Source organism: Etheostoma spectabile, chromosome 14 (genome assembly GCF_008692095.1).
Source record: "Etheostoma spectabile isolate EspeVRDwgs_2016 chromosome 14, UIUC_Espe_1.0, whole genome shotgun sequence".
Taxonomy (NCBI): Eukaryota; Metazoa; Chordata; class Actinopteri; order Perciformes; family Percidae; genus Etheostoma; species Etheostoma spectabile.
The window spans coordinates 17,672,993-17,692,302 of record NC_045746.1 but is presented as its reverse complement, the minus strand read 5'-3'; the positions used below and the strand labels follow the sequence as shown (position 1 = coordinate 17,692,302).

General features: G+C 41.3%; 1 protein-coding gene and 1 long non-coding RNA gene across 5 annotated transcripts in view; one reads left to right on the top strand and one right to left on the bottom strand.

The window, feature by feature from the left end:
• The window catches only part of hivep1 (HIVEP zinc finger 1), a 54,924-nt gene that overhangs the window by 25,604 nt on the left and 10,010 nt on the right, over window positions 1–19,310 (bottom strand). Inside the window, exon 1 of one of the 4 annotated variants that reach the window (XM_032534980.1) lies at window positions 9,166–9,220. The exons of the other annotated variants lie outside the window; for them this stretch is intronic. Within the exon in view, the coding sequence (XP_032390871.1) occupies window positions 9,166–9,205 (40 nt within the window). The 5' untranslated portion in view covers window positions 9,206–9,220. Of the gene's footprint in view, window positions 1–9,165; window positions 9,221–19,310 lie in introns of those variants that run through there. 4 annotated transcript variants of the gene reach the window in all.
• LOC116701338 (uncharacterized) overlaps window positions 10,681–19,310 on the top strand; it is a 10,130-nt gene continuing 1,500 nt past the window's right edge. Inside the window, exons 1-2 of the long non-coding RNA XR_004334899.1 lie at window positions 10,681–10,847; window positions 15,937–15,940. This is a non-coding gene — a long non-coding RNA (uncharacterized LOC116701338). The remainder of the gene's footprint in view (window positions 10,848–15,936; window positions 15,941–19,310) is intronic.

The following is a 19,310-nucleotide window of genomic DNA, read 5'->3' as shown; positions in this document are numbered from 1 at the left end:
TATATATATATAATAATAATAATAATAATAAAGCAGCCCCAGGGTATTGATATATTTAACTTTGATACTTTAAGTACATTTCATTGATAATACTTTTACATCAATAAAAGGATGTGAGTACTTCTTCCACCAGTGCTAAAATTCCAGAGAAGCCTGAACACGACCACTTACCATCAGAGACCCATTTATGATGCAGAGTGCAATCCGAGGAATCTAACACAATTCTGGCCAATACGTTTCATCCGGTTGACAGATGTTGCTCTTGTATCTCCGAATCTAATCAAAGCGCCATCCTCGCTACGGGAGGGGAGACTATTACAGCTGCCTTCAAGGAAAAGAGACAACTCTTAATTAGATCTGGAGCTTATGAGGCTGAGTGCAGTGAGAGGCAGGTGTAATAAAAGGCAGAGAGCCTATGCAGGAAATAAGGATCTGAAAGGTGCGTGAGGTCACTGATCATGTTACAAAACAACAGTGGGATCCTGCTCAGAATCGGCTTCTGAATCTCGCCTATTCTCTTTCTCTGTCCTCCGTTCTGCTGTTTCAACTGCAAAACAACCATCAGCCTCTCCTCCATCGGCTGCCTCCCACACTCAGGGGAGGAGCTGCTGTACATGGAAAAATGTGAGACGTGTTCACAGCATGAAATCCATTATGAATTCATTTAAACAAATGTTCTTTTTCTGTCTTGAATGAAGACGCGATTCTTATTTCAGGCTGTACCCAGTTTAGAGCCAAACTTATTATTTAATTAGTCGAGCAGCAGCTATTGCTTTCAGTGTTGTACAGTGTTATTAAACTGTGTTTTTACTGTGTGTTGTTAGTTTGTGTGTTACAGTGGGTTGTTAGTCAGACTGGGTATTCTCACGGATTTCCTGAATCGTTTTGATTCTCGTTCACTAGGTTTCGATTCGATTCAATTACAATTTGATTTGGGATATTTCAGTTGAAAAACCAATTTTGCTTGGATGTGAAAGAGGTTCTATAATTTTACGAGGTTCCCTCCCTCTAACCTGGTGCAGTATTAAAATTAATAATGTTTACATTAAGAGTTGACCCCCAAGACAGTTACACAGATGTACTTTTTATTTCACATGAACACACTACAGTAGTCAAAACAATAAAGTGCAGCTCTACAGTCACTGAGTATATTTTGCTCAGATATATTGAGGTGAGAGTCCAAGGGACCCCTTTTAAAATAGCCATGCCAATTGTTACTTTACCAAAATGAAGCCTATGAGTGTTTAACTATCTTTCCGACAAGCTAGCAGGACATAGGTCTTCTAGTTTCATACGAAACAGAGAGTGATTTTGGATTTTTTTAATTGATATTGGATTATTTAAATACATTTTCAATTCAATGTAATTCATTAGAATACAAAAAAATATATGTATATTTTTTAAAGCCAGCCCTAGTTGCTGCAGTGTGTTGTTACTTTGTACAGTCGGCTTGCCTGCAGAGACCGGTGGCCGGCTCTGCAGACTCCCACAGGGCTTTCCTGCAGCTGCTCTGAGGCTCTCTCTGGTTTCTCTCTCTGTAGATGCCGCCAGACAACCATCTGCTTTTATAGCTCATTTAGCACATACACGCTCTCGTACATACATGGCTGGTACTGCATGTAAACACAGAGGGACATGTCTCGACAGTGACCGCGACAGACAGCCTTGTGTACGTCAACCAGTGAAGCGTTAGCACCAGAGTCCAAAATTAACCTTTTAAGGGATTCAACCTGTGAAAAACCAACAAAAACCTCAAAGCGCTCATTTTATGCTAATTTTCAGGTTCATAAATTGTATTTAGAGGTTGTACCAGAACTGGTTGACATGGTTTCATTTTCAGAAATCCCCATATTTTTAGTTGTACTGCACACTGCTGCAGCTCCTCTTTTCACCCGGTGTGTTGAGCACTCTGTTTTAGCAACAGAGTAAGGCATCTCATTTCTGTACTATCTTTGTTGGGAGTTGCACATGCTGCTTCTTCTTCTGTGGTGTTTATTGTTGCCACCCACCTCCACGACATTCACTGCTGTTAGTCTGTGCTTTCCTCTGCCATCAGCAGTAGGCAGAAGGTAACATTACATAACCACACCGAGCACGAGAGACATGGCGTCCCCCTCCCTTTTTGTTCCTTCTCCTCCTACTCTAAATCCTCAATTTCCCCACCTTGTCTTCCCGTTCTCCTCCCTCCTTTCTGCCTCTTCTCATCATCATCACCCTCTTTTATTCCCATTTTCTCCATCTCTTTCAAGCCACCACTGCCCACTCCCCTCTGCACTGTTTCTATTACAGTTTAAAAACAGTATAAGGACATGTCTGTCCTATAAAACCAAAACACTCTACTCACATGTTCACCCACCTATCTGAGCACAAAATAACAATGCCAGTCCCAATTAGGGCTGCAACTAATGATCATTTTCCATTATGGATTACTCATTTAGCCGATAAAACCCACATCACAACCTCCTAGAGCCCAAAATGATCTCTTCATTGGCTTGTTTTGTTTGACCAACAGTCCAAAACCCAAAGATATTAATTTCACCAAAATGCAAGACAAACAAAATAGAGCTAATTCTCAACTTTAACAAGCCAAAACCATCACAGTTCTGGTGCCTTAGGCTAAAAAAAGGTGACTTAACTCATGAATGCATTATCAAAATAGTTGCAGTTCTACTAACAATATCTTTTTCTCCAAGATAATACTCAAGTTTCCATCCAAATATAGCACAAATCAAAGCAACAAACAACATTTACAGTAATTCTGCCATATAAAATGAGAATGTATGGCCCTTTCCATCCACTACTGTTTGTTAAGTGAACATTGGGAGTTGGTTCATCGAGATAAACAGCTGATGGAACTAATTCTCCAGTCGGGTGCCATTGAACTGATGCAGGATGTAACGTGCCGACGTAATTAAAATAGTGGCAGTCAAACCTCAAACCATGGAAAACATATGGAAATTGTGATGGAAATATGCCGTTTCATTGCTGTGTGTATTCATTTGAGATCAGATGTTGGTGTCTCCGCAGTGGAGCTTTGGGTCACATGCACACATGATGTTTTTCTTTCCATTTCATTTGCGTTTTGTTTATTTTTCCTCCTCAGCGCGTATAAACTTGTGGCTTTTCTACTCAATTAAAAAATGTCCATACAAACAATTCAGTGGAAACTTAGCGAGTGAGTAAATGCCCAACTCGGAAAGGAAGGAAATCCTGCAACACCGGAGGATTAACGGAGGCCGCTGCTGAGGTGGATCTTTCCAGGAAAGCTAACAAGATGACGCATTTAAAAGAGCGTAATGAAATTACAGCAGACCTTAACAAAAGGAAAAGCAATTAACAAAAGGATGTTTTCAGATAAACACAGTCAGGAGTGCATGCAACAGCGCTCATTACTGACCTCGCTGCGTTTCTTTTCTATAATAGTTACATCTCTTCTTACATGAAGCCACCCAGCTTGGGGGAGAGGGAAGCTAAGTGAGTCTGATGATCTCATGGTTGTTGAAGAAGAAGTCAGAAGTGTCTAAGTTCAGCTCTGCCCTATCTCTGGACCGAGCTGTTGCATAACACCGGCAGCTCATCCACAGGCTTATCCTGTCCTCATGTTGATTAGTCAGCTGCTGCAGCCTGGACAAGGAGGACGGATATGGCGCTGCAGGCCAGCGCTTGTTAGTGCTGTAGTGGTGTAGAGAGCCTCATGACTGACGCGGTTAGAAGATGTAAATAAGAAAGGAGACCAACAGGCAGCAGGAAATGTTTTGACGGTGTGGAAAGTAACAATCATATTTTTTAGAAACTTGTTTTGGTCGTGACATTGGGATTATTTTCTGTTGACTTCAAACTGTAAAATAAGTACAGCTGGAACAGTTAGTTGATTAATTGATTAGTTGACTACTGCAACTATTTTGATAATCGTTTGAAGCGAAAAATGACATTTTCATGGTTCCAGCTTCTCAAATGTGAAGATGTTATGCTTTTTGACGGAATAAATGTACATGCGTGTTTTTGATATTGTCTTGTTGAACAAGCAAACTGAATATTTTCGATGTGGATGGTTGGTTTGTCTACAAAAACAAAACTCTGAAGAACTTAAGCACCTTAAGCTGTAGGAGACTGGAATGGATTGACTTGTTAGACCATAATGTATATGAATCAAGATAATAAATTGGCAGAGTAATGGACAATGAAAGCAATAGCTAGTTTCGGTCCTAAAAATAAGTGAAAAACTGTGAATCCTGATCAATTTAATTGGATTTTTCCCATCACAGCAGGGTCAACCCCTCATGAAACAACACACAAAACAGAGAGGCAGGAAGGGGAACAATTAAAAACTTAAGGAAAATGAAATGATGTAATGACATAAGAGAAAGAGAAAATGGGAGGGAGATATCGTAAAACACTGAGCCCACATTCAAACAAAGCCGGCATCAAGGAATAAAAGACAAACTGATCAGCACAAAGACGAGCTCTCGCAGCACAATACCTGTTAGAAGGCAGAAGTGAACCAAAGAAGGTCGACACTTTCTCAGAGAGTAGCTGCTGCTGGTTTTCCCTCCCGGAGTCAGTTGTGCTTAGGGGGGAACACCTGACATTCCTGAACCAGAGAGACAGACACTTTCCCAACCAATAACCGCTGACATTCCTCTGCCTCTCTGTCTCCCGGAGAAAAATGCCACTGCAGAGCGGAAAGCCGAGCGTCTGGCCGCCGTCTGTCCTCACACACCAACACACAGCTGTGCCGCTGTGCTTTCACTTCTCACTTTTGCCTGGTTTCTCCTCTGTCAGTGTAGCAACCACGCTTCTTCCTCCTCCCTGCCTGCCTTTGTGTTCCTTCTTCCCCCCTTCTCTCCTCTCCTCCCTCCTCGTCTTCCTTCTAAAAAAAAACAAAAAACAACCCTACTCTAAATCAGGGAAAGCCCTCCCTGCCTGCCTGCCTGCCTGCATCAGCGTTGACTTCCTTAAGCCGAGCAGCAGTGCTCTTTCCTATAACGAAGCAAAAAAAAAAGAAGGATAGAGGCTTTAAAAGCAGCACTAATTCCTCTCCAACACACACACACACACACACACACACACACGCTGTCAACATCAGATTAGCAGCTAACCTACTTGTTGCGTGCAACCTCCCACGCTCCGACAGTTGCTATTAATACACATCTATTCGTTCTGTGCATTGATCCTATCTGTGTGGAGTGAGAAGGCGGAACTGATAGGAAGAAGGTGTGTGACGTACAGGATCAACCTGCACCTGAACGCACCACCCCCTCAACATCAACACACAGGGAAAAGACTGCTGAGTATGGGTGCAAGTCATGACTATGCTGAGAATATTTTACTTCTATTAGCTTAATCTGCAGATCATTTATTTTATATATGACTCCATTACTTTTTAGTTTTGTTTTGTCCGACCAACAGTCCGAAACACTAAAACACATAAGACAAAGAAATGCATCAAATCCTCATGATTGAGGAGCTGGAACAAGGAAATAAGAAAATTGGCATTGTGCTTAAAAACTTACTTTTATGAATTATTCAATAATAATAATAGTAATAATAATAATAATAATAATAACAGTTATTTTGATAATTGTTAAATTGCTAATAAGTAGTTTATGCTAATAATATAAACAGTGTCCACTTTATTAGGTACCCATGTACAATCTACTTTGACGTTTTGGCATAAAACACGACTACGGTATAAAGAACCTCCCAAATACTCTGCCAGTCTCCACATTGTGTGGGCTTACATTAAAAAGTTTTGATGCCACCTGTGTGTGTTACCTTCAAGGGTTAAGTCTATAAAATGTGACATCCAAATGTCCAATGACTGTTGGTTTTGTCCAACAAACTTAAAAAAATAATAAAAAAATGATATCAAACACTGAAAAAGCTGCAAATCCTCACATTCAAGAAACCTGAAACAGCAAACCTTAAGCATTGTGATCATTAAAATTACTTAAATGGTTAACCCTCATGTTGTCCTCCGGTCCAATTGACCCGTTTTCCTATATCAATGTTCTTTTTAACTACCCAAAATAAACATTAATTTTGGGGTGTCTTATACAATTTTATAGCATTTGGAAAACTAATTGAAGTGTTTCCAAATAGTATTGGGTAAAAGTTGACATATTCCAGTCTGTGATTATCCATTAACATCAATTCAAAAAAATAATAAAACATAATTTCCTATAAATGAGGTTCATTGAACATAAATTCCAAAAAATAACTATAACACTAAAGTTAATAAGTTAGTGTTACATAGTATTGAAAATGTCAAAAAAGTGACTAACATTGAAAAAAAGTGTCAAAAGTGTTGAAGAAAGGGACAAAAGCGTAACGTTACAAACATCGATAGAAAGCGTCAACAAAAGTGTTGATTTTCAATTTTGACAAGAACACAAGGGTTAAAAAGAGAGTTGCTTTCTGTCTTCCCGATAGTGAGAAGAGAAGATTGATACTAGACGGAGATGAGTGTGTTGATCTTCTCATCCAACTCTCAGAAAGAAAACAAAATGTTGGAAGAGTCCTTTGAGCCAAACAATCGCTTTCAATGAATCGACTGTTCATGTCAGCACTGCAGGTGATAGAGGATACATGTTTTCTACATCACTCACTTACTGGACTGATGATAACACACACACACACACACACACACACACACACACACACACACACACCACACACACACACACAACACAATGAGACGGTTAGTCATGCCATACACATACAAAAAGAAAAGAAATTGTGGTATAAAAGAATGCCTGGACTTCATTTTACACGGCACACCTGAACCAGAGCCTGAGTCACCCATCGACGCCCTGCAGGTTCCCACACATTAACACCAAGACACTCACGCAAAAGTTCAAAAGGCGGCAGCTTCCTTTTTCTTTTCTTTTTTAGGTTTAGGAGTAGCCGCCAGCTTTGCTTAATGCTTTGACAGAAATCATTCAGAACGAAAAGTCTAAAAATATCACCAGAGGATTAATAAATCACTCTTCTTCTCTGTTCGAGGAGGGGAAGTCTCAGCTCAGAATTCCCCAGAGTCTCTCCCACCCGTGAGGCATCGGGAGCTTAGTGCCCCCCCCTTCCCAACATCTCTCCCCATGGCAACAGTGGCTAAAGGAAGACACAGCCCATGTTACGTAAGACGATGAAGCAATGCCGGTAGGCAGGCACCCCTACCTCCCCCCCTCCTCCTTTTTCTAACTCCTCACACATATTTTCACAGCCTCACTATTAACCCTCTTTACATTTGTCCCTATCACTCTCTTAACCTGACATCATTCCCCCGCTTTCACACTTTCTTTCACACCCTTAACTCTGGCGCTCTGCCATCTTCCCTTTCCCCATCCTCGACTGCTGCTTTGCCCACTTTTCATCCCCCCCCCCCTTCACCCTCTCCCCCAGTCTTTTTTGGAGGCATTTATCTTTGTCCCTGGCTGCAGAAACACTGCGATGCTGCCGCTTCATGGCTGAGCGGCTTTACATAAAAAAGAAAAAAAGAAAAAAAAGAAGAAGCAGCTTTTTCTACGGTCAACTGACCCGATTGCTTGATGGAGGCTTGATGTAACCGCCTGACCACGCAGAGGGGAGCGGAGCACGAGTTTCCCACCATAAAGCCCGCGTCATGTAATCAGGGTTTCTACAGGGTTCACCAATACTCTAAAGATCTTTTACTTCCACACACACACACACACACACACACACACAATGACCTGTAGTGCCGATCATATTGGTTGAAACATCAAAGTGTGACGGGCGGTATGACCTACAATAATTTATCATATTATCACATTTTTTCAGTACTTTCCAGCAGTGTATAACAATATTTGCTTATGATATGATTTCATCATTGCAACCTGGATAAGAGGCAAAACAAATGGATGGATGGAGCAATTAAAAAAGGGTCATTTAAGTTTGGATATTTCTTTCTAGAAACATCTAGAGGAAGATTCTGATGGTTGCTGGTCCACTTTAATCCTGGAACACAACATAACTTATTTCTTCCAATTACATCCACATCACTGGATACAGTAAAATTACTGTTGCTTACATTTCTCTAAATGTTTGGCATGCTGGCTGTATGTTTTTGTAGTTTGTCTGAGCTTTTTTGTTACTGCTTCTTATTGAACTCTCAGTGAATTGTAGATAAACTGAATCCATCATTCAGTTTTGTTTTTTTCAAGACAGTCAGATACTATTCCAAACAGAGAAACTCAAATGTACAAGGTGCTTCTTATTAACAGTAGTGCAACAGGCCAAGCAGTTAAACAATTTCAGAACAAGATATATTTGGGCGACAGAGAATATTGTTTTACTAATCACGAGCCAGCAAACTACGGGTGTTGTTCTGCAGGTTTGCAATAAAACTACTTATTTAATTTGCCTGTATGTCCGTCTTTAACATTATCGTCTAGTTTTTATTGTTTTACCAATACATTCAGCTTCAACATTTTCGAGACTTACCAGATACTCAAGTTAACAGCACTTCCGCTTGATTTTAATAGAAAATGTTTCCTTCAAAGTGTATTTTTGCCTTTGCAAACTAGTAGCGCATGAACGTAATTTCCTGGAGAACAGGGAGTTCAGGGTTGGCTGGACGATTTATCAACGCGTGTCAATTCTGACTGCCAACTGACCCACAACTTGACCTCGCTCTAAATATACTACAAGTAAGCGCCATTTGTGCACCCTTTTTTCCCATGACCCTCACCTGCATCCTGAGACTTTTGCCCCTGTACCCAAGAATTTTCCATTGCGCCCGACCCCGCCCAAACTCCCCTGATCCCCCTTGACCCCTTTGGCCCTGATCCCCTAAGAATATCATGTGCAAACTCCAAGCAGTATTAATGGTGAATGTGGAAGGGATGTGTCGAAAGTAGCATGACACAGATCTCAAAAATAAAATAAAAAAGCATACACAACTCTCACATTATAGTGCAACAATTATTTAAAGCCTTTATTGTCATTGCACATTATACACGATATACATACACATATACACACAATTGCACGCTTACACCCCACATACACACACTGGTCCACACTGTTTTGTGGCGTTCAGTTCAGTGATGGCTCCGGTGTAGAAGCTGTAATATTATGGTATATTTGTAATGGTTTTACATTTTCTACATACTTAGATGAAAGGGTTAATAGAAATGGAGAAATGACATGTAGCCTCAGACAGCTTTAATGACCTAGTCTGTGTCATTCGCTGCCAACTGTCCTCACGGTACTCATCTAAAAAAGATGGTCAATCAGCCAAATGTTAATGTGTAGGTGTAGATTTTAAAAGAATGGTCAAACAGAAGAAACTGAAGAGTAACAAAATAATGTGAAGGTACAAAGAGTTAATAATCAATCATGAGTATTTGCCTGTAGCTCCAGGCAGCTCCAGTGAGCTGGTCAGCCTCAGTATGTCGGTTGTCCTCGTGGAGCTTAGCTGAAAAGTAAGATAGTTACAACAACTAGTGGTGCATCACCAAGTATTAATGAAGTCAATAGACTGATAATGACACTTTTGAAGAATGTTTATATGTATAGGCTTTGACACAGGCTAAATTGTAACATATGCATATAGCGGGCAAAAAGCATGAACCACAAGAAGCACAAAAAGCAAACGCTAAGCTAACAATAGCTAGCTAGAACAAACAGCCAATCTACAATATACTTAGAAATCTTACCTGACTTTCGTGATGATTCGCTACCGGGAGCCAATGTGCTCCGTATGGCCGACAGTGCTGATTTGCGCGTAAGCATGACGCAAATGTTAATGTTCTTCTTCTTCTTTGTTTATATTTCCAGTATATTAAACACGTTGTGTGTTACAAAGGAAAATGTATTTCACGGTTGACAATAGCTTCCCAGCCCCCCCCCCAAGAAAAAGGAAATGTATTGTTTTAGGAGAATAATTTGACACAACTCTTCCTTGGGTCTCCAGCCATTAACCGGCAAAGTTTGAAGTAAATCGGTTAAAAGGTCCTCGTGATATGCACACGCGTTTACACAAACAAACACAATGTTCTTTAATTATATTAGTAGGGTGTCTGTGTCTATGTCTTTAAAATATTGACCTGACCTCGCTGACCCCACATAACCTTCCCGATGACTCACACTGTTTAGGGGCTTTCAATCTTTCACCATCGACCCGCTGGAGTCCGCAGGGTCCTGGGCAGTCAAGGACGAACTCCTCACCCCCGTGCTCCCCTTCCCCTGACAGACTCTTCAGGGCACACAACACTCACTTCCTCCAACTCCTCCTCCGCATCCTCGCTCTGTCAATACCTTACAAACACACAAACCGCAAAGATGAAAACACATAACCTGCTGATGGCAAGCAGCAAGAAAGCAAAACCAAGAGTTTATGAATGAACAGGCTTCTTGTTCTGTGGCGGGGCCCCTGGCTCTCTACAGAGGGAAGTGATTTGCGGACTTGCGAAGGGTCCACCGATTCCTGTAAAACGCCCACAGTCTGGAGTTAAATCGCTTTCAGCTCCACTATTCAGCATCCTGCGTTATGCTGATGGACTATAGAAGCCTGTGTGAGTCCTCCGACCGAGTGAACATTAGCATGAATGTTTGTAGAAGTAGCTTATTCTTTGACCCGATACTTGAAGATTCCATTTAAAATGTTGACACTTTAGGCCATATTTTATAAGTGTTAAGACAACATTTTAAGAAACGACCGTGGATCACTTGTTACCGGGTTAAATCGGCGTGGTAACTTATGCTGAACACCTAACCAGCTTGGGAGCAGGTTATGTTGGAGATTAGAGATCAGCCGGTGTAAAAGCACCGCCTACTCACCAATCAATACTCGATTGATAACAGCGTCCCCGTTCTTAGAAGATCCGGTGGCGCTTGATGCCCAGAGAGAGCAACACATTCTCACTCCCATCTCGTAAAATTCAGACATTTGGTCAGGTGCGCTTGGTCGGGACTACTGGTGACCCTTTTGACGCTGTTACATTAAGGAAAAACTTGTGGGTGGGTTTACGGTTGCGTGACTCGCGGGAATAACGGGCCAGTTAAAGAAGAAAGCGGATTCCCTGACATGTGGCAATAACGGGACGGTTAAGGACACGAGGGACACGAACCCTGCTCTCTTGGCTGAAAGTCCTGTGTTTTGACCATCCTCCCAACTCGCTAAACCACATCTAGATGCTGCTCTTCCCAGTACGTTCAACACAAACCGAAGGGTGTTTTTTTTCGTCCCATCAGATGCTGACAGCCTCTGTCCAACCACCAGTATTTTACGCGTTTGGAGTGAGAGGAGAGAGAGCGGTGCGTTCATAAAAGTTAAAACATTTAGAGACAGACAACCCCATTAACATTCCCTGATGGGTATTTTTTTATAAAAGATATTTATTTTCAGGGGAGGGAATTATATGTATTTCTTGAGCTGTGTGTTGCCAATGAGCACATCAGTTTGAATTATGTTTTTATATTTTTTATTTGCTCTTACAATTGCTTACCACTGCCAGGGTTGTAGTAGGCTAAAGCAACAACAGTTTATGGAAAACACAAGTGTAATTTTGGTCAGATCTTGTGACTGACGAGGAAGTGATATTGGTAAGCGTTGATTTACGCATAACCATTTCTTTGCCAGCGTTCATTCCTGTATTGCGTTTTGCATGTAAAACTGTGTCTCTGTTCTTCAGATTTATGTAGAATTATAGTTTGTTCTTCTTATGTAAAATATGCGGCTCTGGTAGATGTTTTTGATTGGTCAAGCTATGCAAACACTGCCTCTTTTATGTGAACGCGCGCGTCGCTGGATTGGGGAAACCCTGGGTTGATTGAACACAGCTTAAGTGGATCTGCGTTTGTTAAGTTAGGTGAAGCGGGGTAACTGAAATACATCCAGGGCATGTTAATCTTACAGGCCTCTGGAGTCCCATCGAGGTTTGCTTAGCTTAGCTTAGCTTAGCTTAAAGACTGGGATCAAGGGGGAAAGCTAGCCTTGTGTCCAAAGTGAAAAACAAACACCAAACATTTACAGTCCACAGTTCAACACAAGTCTTGTTTTTAGGTACAAGTAGACTTGATTTTCGTAGCACCACCATCCCAAACTATTGTCTCAGCAGCGTTGTGTCAAAAAACTAAATATCCTTCACTGCACACCACAAAAGTCTTGCTGCAATTTTCTCTAATCATTTCAAATTGCTTGTTTTGGAGCTAAATACACAGCACTTTCTCAAGTTTTCTCTCTGAGCTTCTCCACAGATCACACAATGTTTAAATGGAAGGAGGACAAAAAGAAAAAAAAAAGTCAACGCTTGAAACACGCATTGAGGCGATGGGATGATCTCTACGGGAGCAGAGAAGTGCTGTGTGGAGATTTTTAAGAAAGGAAATGAACACGTCTCCTGACGGTGAAGTGTTACGGAGGGATATGCTTCAGTTTGTCGCCTGTAAGCAAAGCAACGGTTTCTGTTCACACAAAGCCTGATAGTTGTTAGATAGTCATTCCCCCACCTAATGCATGTGACCCCACACGGCCGTGCTCTGATTGGCCGCTGCGCTGCAGCGATGATGGCAGACGTCCCACGCAGCAGAGAAACAGCAAGTGTCACTGTTGATAAATACAGCCCACAGCCTGACCTTAAAGGAAACCATACAGCTAACCTCTGCCTTCTCACTCATCTGCCCACCTGCCCTCAGCTGCAGAGGACTCTCCTCTTGAAGGGTGACTAGACTCACAAACTGACACTTAAATGTTATTTATGATCTTAAATTTAGCATAAAGTGTGTTATCACTGAAGAAAATACATCAGGGTTAATGTCCCAGATGCCGTGAGCAGAATTAAGACACTGACATTGAATTAATTATGAGCCATTATGTCGCTGCAGCAAACTGCTCTCATTAATGCTAATGGCAGAGCAGCTTCAGAAACGTATATAAGGGAAATCAGAGAGTCAGCAGCTCTCCTAACGGCCTTATGAATCAATGCATGATGTGAGCGCAGCCTGACTGGACCAGACAGACACAGACTGGAAAAAAAATGACGAGTAGAGAGCAGAGAGGGGTATTCACAGAGGAGTTTTTGAACCAGCTAGAAATGTCTAAACGTACCTCCGGGCTTGTCAGTCAGAGGACAGGAAGGGGAACACCAGATTTAACTGACAGCTACACATTCCGCCATTTCGGGTTGCATTGACAGTATTGTTGCCCTCCTCTCCTCTTAGAGCAACTTCCTCTTTTTCCTTCAAACCCTCTCTGAGAGCATGACTTTCCCCTTTTCCAGCCGTGGAATACGCAACATCAAGCTGCAGCATTTTGTCACTCCGACTTTTACTGTTTAAAGCTTGGTTGAAGTGGAAAAGTATGTGTATCGATTAAAGCAAAATGCAACAAAAGCAATGGAAACAGACTGAGTGACTATATCATGATGTACAAAAAGCAATAGGCTGGAATATCCACCACAGAGAAAAATGACGGCAGATGAAAATCTGTGAAGCGATTTTATTTCCTGAAAAAAAACACCTAAAATATACATAAATGCCATATTTCCATCATATTTTCCACAACATTGTCATTCCTTTGCGGTTTGACTGCTGCTCTTTTAATGACATCATCTCTCTGCGCCCTCTTCTAGCCGTTTTATCTCGATGCTCCAAATCAGCAGATACATTTTTTTATAAACAACATACACAAGCACTTAAATAACATTTGTTTCAGCTTAATTTATCAAGGACAACGCACACACTAATAATACATAAAAGTAAAATGTGCCAGAATTTGCCTGGAGGCTATTTTACATCGGCTTACCCTGAAACTGGGACTTTCTTTTCATTTCTATTAGCTCATATGCTAAGAGTACTACGTAAAGAGAGGTAATGCTGGTCAGAGTTTTACTGTGGTAGAACGAGGTTTTTGTGTGTTAACAGGTCCCTTCAAAACTTTTCAGAACCCAAGGTGACTTCCTCAAATGTCTTTTTATTCAAGCAAAAATCCAAAACACAAATATATTTATCTTACAACAATATATGAAAAACAAGAGTAGCAAATCCTCACATTTGAGAAGCTGAGAACTGAGAATATTTGGCACTTTCTCACCTATTATTGCTCGAAAAACGACAAAAACGATGAATCAATTATCAAAATAGTTGCACTTTTGGGCCGCTGCCGATGGAGTAATTGTTTCAGTTTGAGGAAAAAAAAAAAATGTTTTTATAAACCAATCTGATAAGAGAGAAAGCTCCTCAAAATTGGCTCCAAGTTTATTAAACAGATGTTTTCTTTGTGCCTAAGGAGATAATAAATACAGTGATCTTGAACAGCGGCACATATTTCTTTCTGTGCATGTTTGACCTTGTGATGTTGTGACTTTCAGTCGGCAACGGACCAATCCCGGAAGTGGAACGTCAAGGATATGGACTAGGTCCAACCTAATTATGATCCTAACTTTCCCTGCTTTTTTACCATTTGCTGTGTATGTGTATCAGCTATTTTTCTCCCAGTTTTCTGAGCTTTTCTCCCCCCCAGAATGCTTTTCTGCTCTCCTCCGTCTTGTTACCCCTCCCTGCACATTCGTAGGAGGTTCCAGCAGTAGGACACAAGGAACAGCACCTGCAGACCGAGACTCATGCTGCTCTGTTTCCCTGGCAACCACTACATTGGGCTTTGCGTGTGCAAACCATTAAGCAATCCCAGCTCTGAGAGCACACACACACACACACACACACACACACACACACACACACACACCACCACACACCACAACACACAAACACCACACACACACACACACACACCCACCACCACACACACACACCAACACACACACACACCCACACACACACACACACACACACACACACACACACACACACACACACACACACACACACACAACACACACACACACACACACACACACACACACACACACACACACACAGAGAGCAAAAAGCGCCCCCACACAACATACCTTTTAAGGGTTTCCGGTTTGCAGACGTTTGCTTCTCTTCTTTTTTTTTCTCCAAATTTGAGTTTTTCCAAAGGTTTTTTTTTGTTTATTTTTAAACTCCTGTAGCTTAACCGGCGTCAAATTTTCCTCACAATCATAAAACTGACCCCCTGAGAATCAGCAGCCCCATCTAACAGAGGCAGGTTCTGTTGGGGCATTTCTCTGCAGATGACATACATCTTCAGTGTGTACAGGAGCTCTCCACCCCCTCACTGTGTCCTCAGCACATCTCCAAATAATGTGACATCCAGCCTCGGCATCGCTCCTGCTTCACCAACGCGGGGACAATTTCCTCCACTGTTCTGGGTCTCTGTGCTGACGTGAGCAGAAGCAAATCCTGCCGGCCCCCACCGTGTTATTTTTCCGTCATTCCAGCTCAGACGCTCACCTTTCGGAGTTGCCAACATCAATGCTGCTCAACAAAGTTTCCAGGAAGTGGCTCCGCGGGCCGCAAAAGCTCACCTGTGGAGGGAAAGGGTACTAACAAGTACGAGAAGGTCACCGTTCGTTAGCTCCAATTTAACTCGGCCTGCCTGAGCCCTTCACTAATGCTTCAGTTTGAAAAGTTTAAGCCCAATAATATGACTGATTGGGCAGCAGTCCTTGTTACTGACACAAGATGAAGACACACACACACACACACACAAATCTGTAAACAGTCAGGTCATTTGTCTTCAGGGGGCCGTACATAAATGGCTGAGTGGGTGGCGAGACACGGTGACCCACACACACACACCTGGCTCATCTGGGGACGTCTGAGCAGCGAAAGGTAAACAGGCTTTGGCAGGCTGTTAATGAAGGATGCCTTGATCCTTTGTAGAACATTCTGTGCATCTCGGCCTCCACAGAGAGATGCTCGCAGAACAAAATGAGAAGGTGGATGCCTTAAACGAATGAACACACAAGCATGCACGCAGTTGAAACACACACACACACAAAGACACACGCACAACCTTTTCTGCACAAGCAGGCGGGTGGTGTTAGCTGTGGTATTAGTCACCAACATCTCATCAACAGGCAGAGTTTGACAGACATTCAAACAGAGTCTGCACACAGCAAATGTTTTTAGGGGAGGTGGGAGGGAGAACCGCTAAAGTGGGACAGAATTTAAATATTTTCTTTGTCTTGTGAGTTAGTGAACTAAAAATATTTGGTCTATAAAAAAGGCTCAAATGTTTTTTTCCAACCAACATACTAAAAACTTATACATTTTAGCATTTTTGTTTCACTGTAAAGCATCATGTTGTCACCTCACAGGAGCTACAATGTAAAGATACATTACTTAGAATGCTATAAGTGAATTTAGATTTTATATTTGATTATAAATTGTTTAAATTAATCATTTATTCTGTTACATCGATAAAGGATTAACTTTATCGCAGTAATTAACAGGGCGGCCATCCACCCCCCCCAATACTGTAGAATAGAACAGAATCATAAATGATTGCCTTTAATTTAAATGAAAGATGTGTTGTATCTCAGTGTTTCCATTTCAGCTCAGTTCATGGTGAGAGTCTTGACTGAGAGTCTGCTGTCTCTCTTCTCTCCTTTGATCTTCATGTTTCTCACACACACACACACACACACACACACACACACACACACACACACACACACACAAAAACCACACACAAAACACACACACACACAAACACACACACACACACACACACACACACACACACACACACACACACACACACACACACAACACAACACACACACACACACACACACACACACACACACACAACACACACAACACACACACACACACACACACACACACACACACACACACACACACACACACACACACACGATTAGCAGCCGTCCGTTAAAATATACGGTTAGTCGAAGTTACTGTATAAACACTGCAGCAGCAGTCTGGTGTAGAGAATGGGCTGCACAACCTGTGGGCTGTAATTGGCTGCGGATTTCACACCAACATGGGGCCCGAAGGCTTTCTGTCGACGCCTTAAACTTCCCGACTGACCAAAAGAAAAAGAAAAGGGAAAATCCAGGCAGAGGTCGGGATCTCTGCAGACAAAGACACCACCCCACTTCTAGTGGCCATAAGTGGAGATGGAGAGGATTAAGTACTCAGCATCATCAACTTCTATGTTTTTACCAACTCGTAGTCAAAAAAACAAAATTGGCTTTGAGAACATAAAATGTTTTGGTTGAAAAATGGCGTAAATCCATTTTGAAAATAGTTCTTGATTAATCTTAATGAATTTTCCATTGACCATCAATTACTAATTGTTGTAGCTCTGATAATTCGGTGTGTTGTCTCTTCCGTTCTCTAATTCACCTAATTAATTAATTATAATGTATATTTTAATTAATACTTCTTAATTTATTTCTACTTCATTTATAATACTTTCTGAATTGACAGGGAGCACATTGTAAACATTCGTCTCGCAGCTTCAAACATCAACAAGCTGCAGTCTGAAAGGCATTACAAATTAGCCAACTCACAAATTGCTTTCTGTAAACCAGATGTTGCCAGGTGTTGGGGAGGTTCCTCTCTTTTACCACCACAGTATACTTGTTACCTTGAGGACAGATTAGACAGGGAGAAACCGCCCTCCACTAAGCAAATGACCCGAGGTGATAAAAACCATTTTTTAGATCCACCTCACACTTAAGAGTTCACACAAAATGGACAAAGGACAAAGTCCCTGTCACATTTTCCATAGTTAAAAATGTATTCACCTGAACAACTGAACCATTACAACCAGCACAGATTGAAAAAAGATTAAAAGGATGCGCTTTTATTCCTCCATTAATAAGAAGGAATCGATATTTCAGGATAGCATGGTGCGTTTCTTTTCACCATATTCAATTTCATTCACACAAAATACGGTCGTAAAGATTCCTCCCTCCCTAGCCCAGCGCTGCCTCTCTGTTAAAGTGAAAGCTTCTCCGGGGTTACCACTAATTCAAACAGACATCCCCAAACTAGTTTCAGCCCGTCTGTTGTAGTTACTGTTGCTAAAACCCTGGTTTATTCCTGCCTCAGGAAGAGAAGTTCCCTTTGTGTGAATCTTGCTGTATTCGAACACACTGTAATTTGAAGGGACCGTACGGAAACACTGGTTTGGCTGCCTGAGCATGACACAACATGTAAAAATCCATTCGCTCGGGCCAAGATGTTAACCCTTTCTCTGCAACCCTGAGGCATTTACTGGTTTTAAAATCCTAAAAAGAACAGTAGAGTCTTACTCAATACTTTACAGCACACTCAAACTTCCTTACGCGAGGAAATCAAAAGACAGTATAATCATTTTTGGACATATTTTATTTTAGGTTTCACGGTCGATTGACATTTGAGGCTCAGTGTTGCTAGGGGATGCATAAGTTAGCAAGCTAGCATGCTAGGCTAACTAGCTTACACTCGGAAAGTGGTGGAAGAAGAATTTTTCACCTAAAAGTAGCAATTCCACAGTGCATTTAAATGAAGTAAAAGTGCAAAAGTATTAGCATCAAAAAATTCATAAAGTATCAAAAAAAACCTCATTATGCAGAATGACACTGTTCAGAATAATATATATATATATTATTAGATCATGATTGTTGATACATTAATGTGTTTATCACTCTAAGCTGCTGGTAAATGTGGAAGTATTTTTTTTATTTATTTACATATATTTTATAAAAATATGTCTTTATATTCTGCTGGGTAAATTGTGAATGTACCCCTCGGGACCAAGTTTGATCTGAACCTAAAATAATGAATCATAATTTATTGAATTGAAATAATTTTGTAGTATTTGCGTGTCCACTAGAAAAAAAAGAGGCACTATGCATTACTGTCAGTGCCTGCAGAAACAGATAGTACACTAATTGCACTCTTTTAATAGTGAGAAGAGAAACTTTAAGCCAAATTGGCCTTCATTTATGAAACGTGCGTACAACATAAAAGGACGTTAGGACGGGCGAACGCCGATTCCTACGCAAAGCAAGGCATTTATCAATTTGAACGTGTAGGCTGCGATAAAATCTCATGTCTGGTCTGAACTTGTGTACGAATGTTTGAGTCAGTGTGGACCTGCGATGCAGCATGTAATAAGTTTAACAGGAGAAGGAGAAGTCATCAGTTGATCACTTATGGGCAATGTCAGATCTGGCTCTTTTAGAAGCCTTCTATGCGCCAGTACAACCGTGCACACGCCCACACAACCGGGCCACGGTGGAGCGCTCTATCGGACTGATTACGGACAGGTGCGCAACAACCTAGTGTCAGAGTGGTATTCAGCAACAACTCTAATAATAAAGGTTCATTTTAAAGTTTATCAGCCACTTTAGGCCTACCATTTATATATATATATATATATATAT